This window comes from Danio aesculapii, chromosome 16, assembly GCF_903798145.1.
Source record: "Danio aesculapii chromosome 16, fDanAes4.1, whole genome shotgun sequence".
Taxonomy (NCBI): domain Eukaryota; kingdom Metazoa; phylum Chordata; class Actinopteri; order Cypriniformes; family Danionidae; genus Danio; species Danio aesculapii.
The window spans coordinates 3,154,609-3,163,906 of NC_079450.1; the positions used below are offsets into that span (position 1 = coordinate 3,154,609).

At 36.7% G+C, this 9,298-nt stretch overlaps 1 protein-coding gene across 3 annotated transcripts in view; it reads right to left on the reverse strand.

Annotated features, from left to right (window-relative positions):
- The window catches only part of zgc:158766 (uncharacterized protein LOC100009641 homolog), a 103,713-nt gene that overhangs the window by 33,514 nt on the left and 60,901 nt on the right, over positions 1 to 9,298 (reverse strand). For all 3 annotated transcript variants that reach the window (XM_056474993.1, XM_056474992.1, XM_056474991.1), the window contains exons 15-20: positions 7,592 to 7,856; positions 5,763 to 6,153; positions 5,065 to 5,314; positions 3,115 to 3,204; positions 2,714 to 2,938; positions 1,071 to 1,241 (exon numbers count right to left, since the gene is read on the reverse strand). In XM_056474993.1, coding sequence (XP_056330968.1) covers positions 1,071 to 1,241; positions 2,714 to 2,938; positions 3,115 to 3,204; positions 5,065 to 5,314; positions 5,763 to 6,153; positions 7,592 to 7,856 — 1,392 coding nt within the window. The remainder of the gene's footprint in view (positions 1 to 1,070; positions 1,242 to 2,713; positions 2,939 to 3,114; positions 3,205 to 5,064; positions 5,315 to 5,762; positions 6,154 to 7,591; positions 7,857 to 9,298) is intronic.

The window sequence follows — 9,298 nt, forward strand, 5'->3', positions numbered from 1 at the left end:
GTGCTCTTTCCACCACTGCTCACTTGTAAAGGCAGTCAAGACAGATTAATTTGTTGATACTTTATTTTAATTAAATGATATTATGAAGATACTGCTAACCAGTGCAGCCTGTCTCTTTCCTGCTCTCTGTAATGCAAACGTGTGAATAAATGTGTAAAAAATACACACATTAACTCATTTTACCGTGATCAATTGATTTATTTTCTTCATCTGAACACATTTAACTCTGTCATAACTGCAGTATTTACACTCCTTAAAATGTATAGCAGATGTGACTGTATAAACTGCTTTTCGCTGTACTTCGTGACATTAAAAGAGTATTGAATGTTGTTCTCTATGATGGGACTTGTCATATAGACTTGTCCCTCACGCCTCATTTCTGTCGTCTGTTATTAAGGTAAGCAGACTGTGTGCGGGCGAGCGATACACTTATTTAAATATGTCTGATGATAATACAATGTTGGCATGTTGGCACATTTATACACACAGTTTTAAAACTTTTATAACACCCGTAAAGCAAAACAGATGTTTTTCCACGTAAAAACAATCCAAAAGGCACGTAGGTCTATTTGTTTTTGCATATTTATTTGTTTATAATATATAATGTGGATTATTATATAATAAATCGAGAGATTAAATCCTTCTTATGGACCATATTTCTAAAAATAAGCTTGATAAGTTGTCTGTAGCAGGATGGTGCTGACGTCACAGGCAAGCGCCCTGAAGGCACTGTAGTCCATTTATAGCCTAATGTTAGCTTTTCAGTTCTTGCGTTCGCATTTAAGATCCAAAAGTGCTCAAAGTTGTATTTTCATGTGCGGATTATCCGGCTGGACAAAACATGTAAGTGTAATGAACAGTGTTTGAACACAGAGCTTATTTTTTGCAATCTTCGAAAAGCCTATGGGAAAATCCTATAGGGATTTTATTGAGGGAACCAGTTTTATGCTAGCAGCCGATTAGCCTACAAGGTGATGTCATAGCTCCTCCACTCTATTAGAGAATGAACAACTAAAAGCAAGGAACACACTCTTTAGCATGCTTGTGAGTGTGTGTATCTGTGCTGGTACCTTGAAGGACTGCTTGTAGATGTAGATGTCGTATCCTCCTTCGATCTTCTTGGTTTTGCTGAACAGAATCAGGTCCTCGAACAGGAACACGTGACGCAGGTATTTTTTGCGTCCGCACCAAACGATGAACTCGTCCTGACATCGGAGCTGACCCTGCTCCTTTAGATTCACCTGACACACACACACACACACACACACACTCGATTATTTTATTTGGAATAACTAATTCTAATTAAAGCAACAGAGCATCCAAATAATCACGAAGAGCCCATTATGCTTCACAGTCCAAGCAATGTGCAGATTTATTTTATTTTATCCAGCTCTGTACAAACTCCAGATATAAAAAAGCCAACACTTGTACGTAAGAGCGTAGGTGGTAATTCCCAGAACTAAGTCAAAGAAGAGTACAAAGATAAGCTGGAAGTTCACCTAACATGGCTTTATAGATAAAAAGTACCCGTGCTGTTTTCTTTTCGTACAGCTAGTGATGTCCAGCCCACCATCTCATATAAAATTCAATGATGAGTACGGGATTATGCATTTGTATCAAAACATAGTGAAGCAAGATGTAGCGAATCAAGTCTTGTTATAATAGAAGATGCCACATGCATATATTATACACTCAATGGCCACTTTATTAGGTACTAGTAGGTTACTAGTATTAGTAGGTTACTAGTACCGAGTTGGACCCCCTTATGCTTTCAGAACTGTATTAATCCTTCATGGCAGAGATTCAACAAGCTACTAGAAATATTCCTCAGAGATTTTGCTCCATGTTGACATGATAGCATCACACAGTTGCTGCAGATTTGTCGACTGCACATCCATGATGCTAATCTCTCGTTCCACTACATCCCAAAGGTGCTTTATTGGATTGAGCTCTGGTGACTGTGGAGGCCATTTGAGTACAGTGAACTCATTGTCATGTTTAAGAATCCAGTCTGAGATGATTCAGGCTTAATGACATGGTGCGTTATCCTGCTGGAAGTAGCCATCAGAAGATGGAGACACTGTGGTCATAAAGGGATGGACACGGTCAGCAACAATACTCAGGTAGGCTGTGGTGTTGACACGATGCTCAATTGGTACTAATGGACCCAAAGTGGGCCAAGAAAATATCCCCCACACCATTACACCACCACCACCAGCCTGAACCGTTGACCCAAGGCAGGATGGATCCATGCTTTCATGTTGTTGAGGCCAAATTCTGACCCGACCATCAGAATGTGGCAGCAGAAATGGAGACTCATCAGACCAGGCAACGTTTCTCCAATCTTCTATTGTCCAGTTTTGGTGAGCCTGTGTGAATTGTAGCCTCAGTTTCCTGTTCTTAGCTGACAGGAGTGACACCCGGTGTGGTCTTCTGCTGCTGTAGCCCATCCGCCTCAAGGTTGGACGTGTTGTGTGTTCAGAGATGCTCTTCTGCAGACCTCGGTTGTAACGAGTGCTTATTTGAGTTACAGTTGCCTTTCTATCAGCTGGAACCAGTCTGGCCATTCTCCTCTGACCTCTGACATCAACACAGCATTTGCACCTACAGATCTATCTATGTATCTTTTTAATCTGAAATTATTTCACATTTTATTGATCTATACATAAATAAATAGATCAATAAAATGTCAAATATTATTAGTCAGACTTACGTCACATCCTCTGATGGCGTCCATGGCGAGCAGGTCGTTTCCGTGTCTCAGCTGGAACTTGACCATCTCTTCAGCTGTTCTGAGGTCAGTGAGTTCCTGCTCCTGAGAATCGCTGCACTCCTTAATCAGATCCTTGAGCAGCAGAGCGTATTTGCTCATGCGCTGGATGGGTTTCAGCAGGTACGACGCCAGGTCCATCTTATCACCCAGCTCCACCTGCTTATTCTGCGCACACACACCGAGAAATTACAATAATACTACAATAATTCGATATATCGTCATGATGAACATGCACAATATTCGCTAACTACGGTGTCCGAGAGTTTAATGTGGTGAAATTTAAGAAAGCACATGCAATTACAATAAACAGCAGCAAATGAATAATTAATGAATTAATTTACCCTAAAGAAAGTGTTGCCGTGGCTGGTCAGCAGAGCATCTGAGCGGGGTTTATTCTTACTGTACAGAGCGTACATGCCGAACTGCTCCTCCTGGAAGACCATGAGAAAAAAACACCCTTATATATGACAGAGGCGTCATGATTTGACATTATGGTCAAAATATGTTCAGACCAGGAATAATAATTCAGGAGGGCTAATAATTCTGACTTCAACTGTATATATGAAAAATTATCCATAATCCCAGCTCCCAAAACCAGGACCCTCTCCATCACAACACATGAAAACCTCAAAACGTTGTGCATTTCTGAGTGTGCCTCACACAGGTGAGTGGGCTTGACAAACCACCTGAAGAAAGACACTGTTCAATATATGCACTGGACACTTTACTTAAACTCCACCTTACAATGACTCACTAAGGAATAACAGACATTGCAATGTCACAACAGACCAATCAGAATCGAGTATTCCAGACAGACGTGTAATAAACACCATTAAAGTACAGATGAAATCAAAACTAAGCATATTGCTTTTGTTAGCTCACATTGCTAGTTTTGTGGTGACCAATTCATCTGTGCAGGTCATTAAGAAAAAACAAATAGTTTGCTCTTCCTGTTTAAGTCAAATGAGTTCTGGGTGTGTTTTGAGCATAAAGTGCATTAAACCAATCAGAGTCTAATCTCACATTCCCTTTAATAGTCAGTTGCATCGCTCCATGGTGGACAACTTACATGTTAAACAGTTAACAGTTAAACAGAGCCGCTGCAGCGTGAGGATAAAGAACGAGCCTACTCCATTCAGTCTCTTTACTTTACTTTTACTCTTTACTCCTTTACTTTGGTGGAGTAAGGAAACGGTTGAAACTCGCTCCACTAAAGACCATCAGCCTCTATATTTAATTTAATTTGCTAAAAGCAAAGATTTGTTTCAAAACTATTTCTAAATTCAGTTCTAATCTCCAGCAAATTAATAAATGAACATAAGAATGAAGTGTGGTCAAAAAACTTATATTAGTATTATATCCAAATACACGTCCGGTTCTTATGCCCCATAAGGTGATGCAGACGACTCCAAAACCCCACAGGTGGACAAATCTAAACCTGTGCTTATTAAAACAAATATAAATATGCATATTATAAATAATACTGCTAATAATCATAACACTTCTCAGATGAAGAAGGCATGGAGTTTTTTATATATATATATATATATATATATATATATATATATATATATATATATATATATATATATAGTAAATAAGAATGTTTGTAATATTTTAATCCTTTAATTGTTTTCATATGTAAAGATATTTGAGTATTGCTGTACATCCTGTGTGTATTAAGCATTTGGACCCGCATAGGCATGACTAACATGCTCTGCGCTGGACTCTAGAGCAACTTTTAGTTGGTCAATGGCGCGGTCTATTTCAGTTCCTCAAAATAGCAACACTCCAACAATGCGCCTTAATACACCTCCTTTATAAACCAGAACACACACATGAGTCCACAAAGTGGCGCAGCTATATTTGCTATTTAAACAACGTGGCGTAAAATGGGATAATTAGGTTTGCGTTGGTCTGAAAATAGCAACAAATCGTGCAAAGCATGTCTTGCGCCTTACTGCACCGGGTGTATGATAGGACCCTAGGTCTGTCTGAGGTAATGGCTTACTTAACATACTTAGCCACGCCCCTCTAGCTGTTATTTTTGATAACAAACAGAAATGGTGAGGAGGAGGAGCCTGTTAGGCTGTAATAACTCTCCCCAAATCCTTTTCCCTATCTTTCCGAATGAAACGCCTACTTTACTCCATCCAATCAGCTCACAGTATGAAAAAAAACAAGCCACGCCCACTGTTTCTCATTTAATATTCCGTTTCTCTAGGAACTGTCACAATACGAAAAAAAAATGGTCGCAGCTTCTGGTTTAATGTGTGTGTGTGTGTACTCACGTGCATGAGGAAGCATCTGCTAACGGTCAGCGGCGAGTGTGAGCATCTCTCCAGCTCCTTCAGAAAGTACAGGCTGTGGAAGTCGCTCAGTTTCTCCAGGTTGCCGAATATGATGCTGCGTTTCCCTCTCAGGTCCTGTGGGAGATCCAGTCTCTCCATCTCTGGGAAATATTGCTGGATGACGTAGACGAGCGAGCGAACGTACTCACGCTCGGTGGAGATCATCTCATCCATGATGTGCTGCACTTTACTGCAACACACAAACATTATCCTTTCAATTATATGTTCAATTAATCTATCTTCATAGTCATCTTTATGTATATTTCCTTTAATATTTTTTCTTCTGGACAAAGTCTTATTTGTTTTAATCCAGCTAGAATAAAAGCTTTGATGCTAGTTGTGGCGTTTTGGTGACTGTCGCTTTAAATTCAAATGAGATTGTGCTTTTTTCAAAAGAAGGCGGAGCTACAAATGCCTGTGAGTCAGCATAGTAGCAGATTCAAAAACAAGACTGAGGTCCTATGCTAATGAGGGAGAGCTGGTCACTAGTGGGCGGGGCTTTCCCACTCTGATGACACGTACAAAGGGAGAATGTCAATCAAAGTGCTTCCTTTATCAAGTGTGATTCTAAAAAATAGAATTAATACATGTTTACCATTAGATACTGCTTATATTGCCACACAACTGTCTTTAAATACCTGCTGATGGAGTGGCTGTGCTCAGCTCTGCAGGGTGTGGACAGGCTGCGGCTGCGGGTCAGCACTGGACTCTTCACATCCGGACGCTGCAGTTTTTTCTCCGCACTGACGTTATTGCTGACCTCCAGGCCGCGGATGTAGACGCCGGTATAGCCGTGATGAGCGCTGGGCTCGTAGCTCAGCGTCTTCATGATCTTCTTGAGCGGCTGCTTGCGGAGACGCTGCGGCTCTGACACACTGGAGTCCACCGTGCAGTCGCTGTCCGTGTCCTCCGCTGTGCACAGGCTTCTGGGAAACTGTGGAGCGTCATCATACTCCACACAGGAGCTCAGAGCCGGCAGATCTGGAGAAACACCTCCATTCCGGCTCTCCGGAGGACTCGAGAATGCCTCTGGAAAGGAATCAGAAATATTATAATTATTGTAACTTTTGTTTGTTTATTATGCTGTCAAACAATAGCATATATTTCAGGTAATTTACAGTATATGGTATACATGAAACATTTCATGTGAAACATTTTAGTAGGACAGTCATTATTATTATTATTAAACCAAACGTATAACATACATTTCAATAGTACAATATACAATAAAACATTACTAATAATAAATATAGCAGAGCAATCATAAATGAAAGTCAGAAATTATTTTCATTTTTCATGCTGTGTTTGTTATGTTTTTTGGATATGAACTAAGAGGCTGAAAAAAAACTCAGTTATTCAATAAATCAATCAATCAATCAATCAATCAACAAACAAACAAACAAATTAATAAATTAAAATCAACCAACCAATTAATAAACAAACAAATGAAACAAGTAAAAAAAAACATTATCAATCAACCAATCAATCAATAAAAAATAAACAAATATATATCAACCAACAAACAAACATAAATCAATTAATCAATAATAAACAAATCAATCAATTTAATCAATAAATAAAAAATAAACAAATAAATATCAACAAACAAACAAACATCAATCAATCTATAAACAAACCAATTAATAAATAAAAATCAACCAACCAACCAACCAACCAATCAATCCAAAAACAATAAACAAATCAATAAAAATCTACCAACCAACAAATAAACAAAACAAACAAACAAACATCAACAAACAAATTAATAAATAAAAATAACCAAACAACCAATCAATCAATAAACAAACAAAAAAATTAAACAAACAATCAATCAATCAATAAAAACATCAATCAAATTAATCAATCAATAAAAAGCAAACAAATCTATCAATCAATAAACAAAAATAAATAAAAAACAAATAAATATCAACCAACCAACAAACATCAATCAATAAAAACAAACAAATCAATTAATAAATGAACATATATAAAATAAAAAACAAATAGATATCAACCAACCTACCAACAAACAAACAAACATCAATAAACCAATAAAAAAAACTAATAAACAAATCTATCAATCAATAAACATATGAATAAAAAAATAATAAATATCAACCAACTGACCAATCAATCAATCAATCAATCAATCAATCAATCAATCAATCAATCAATCAATCAATCAATCAATCAATCAATCAATCAATCAATCAATCAATCAATCAACAAACAGATTAAACAAACAAACAAACATTTAAATAGCAATCAACCAATTAATCAATGAATCTACAAACAAAACAATCAATCAAGCACTCAATCAATCAATGAACAAATAAAAAAATCAATACATTTCCAAATATCAATCAACCAATTAACAAACAAACAAACAAATAAATATCAATCAATCAATCAATCAATCAATCAATCCATTCATTATTTGCTATAAAGGAGTGTGTAAAAGTCTCACGTGTGGTGTGTTGTGGTGTGCTGCTCTCCATCAGCTCCTCCAGCTGCTGCTGTGTGTGTTTGCAGCTTCTCCAGATGTTCCTCCAGCGCTGCTCTTCTCCTGGACTCTCCAGCTGCTGCAGCGTCTGTTGGAACGAGCTAAAGTTCTGCGGAGAAAACTGCTGCGCCTCGCTGTGGAAATCCTGGAGGATCTGCAGCGCCGCCGCATCCCCACCCTCTCGCAGACGGCAGAAATACTCCTGACACTGGAGCATCCAGTCATTCGCCTGACAAAGAAAACACATTAATGCTGAATATTGGACATTTTTAATTATTGAGCATTGCCCATGTTGCTGTTTGGTTGATAATAGAAAGGGCTTTTATTACATATCTGCCAACATTAGGATGTAAAAATACGAGATACCCCTATTTAAAACTGTAATATTTAGATTTAATTTATTTTGATTTGAGTTCGTTGAACTCAGATTAGATGTTCTAGATTACTTTTTACATTTCATTTACATTTTTTCTTATGTTCAAGAAACAATTTCCAGATCATTTGTTTTTGCAAGTGAAATGAACATAAAATAATTAAGTTGTCCCAACACAAATCAATTAAGTTAACATAACGAATGTAAGTAAAAACAATTAAGTTGTCCAAACACAAAGCGATTAAGTGAACATAACGAATGCAAGTAAAAACAATTAAGTTGTCCAAACACAAATCAATTAAGCTAACATGACTAATGCAAGTGAAATTAACCTAAAACAATTAAGTTGTCCCAATGCAAATTGATTAAGTTAACGTAACGAACGCAAGTGAAGTGAACATAAAACAATTAAGTTGTCACAACGCAAATCAAATAAGTTAATGTAACAAACGCAAGTGAAATAAACATAGCAATTAAGTTGTCCCAAAGCAAATTAAGTTAACATAACTCATGCAAGTAAATTGAACCTAAAACAATTAAGTTGTTTCAACACAAATTGATGAAGTTAATGTAACGAATGTAAGTAAATTGAACAAAACAATTAAGCTGTCCCAAAGCAAATTAAGTTAACATAATGAATGCAAGTGAACTGAGCATAAAACAATTAAGTTGTCCCAACACAAATCGATTAAGTTAATGTTACTAATGCAAATTAATTGAACATAAAACAATTAAGTTGCCCAAATGCAAATCAATTAATTTAACATAAACTAACGCAAATGAAATGAACATGAAACAATTAGGTTTTCCCAACACAAATATATCAAGTTAACGTAACTAATGCAAGTCAATTGAGCATAAAACGATTAAATTGTCCCAACACAAATGGATTAAGTTAACGTAATGACTGCAAGTGAATTGATCAAAAAACAATTAAGTTGTCCCAATGCAAATCGATTAAGTTAATGTAACTAATGCAAGTGAATTAAGTATAAAACAATTAAATTGTCCCAACACAAATAGATTAAGTTAAGGTAATGAATGCAAGCGAATTAAACAAAACATTTAAGTTGTCCCAACACAAAATGATTAAGTTCAAGTAACGAATGCAAGTGAATAGAGCATAAAACTATTAAGTTGTCCCAACACAAATCGATTAAGTTACCGTAATGAATGCAGGTGAATTGAACATAAAACAATTAAACTGACCCAACGCAAATTAAGTTAACGTAACTAATGCAAGTGATCTGAACATAAAAAATTAAGTTGTCCCATCGTAAATTGATTACGTTAACGTA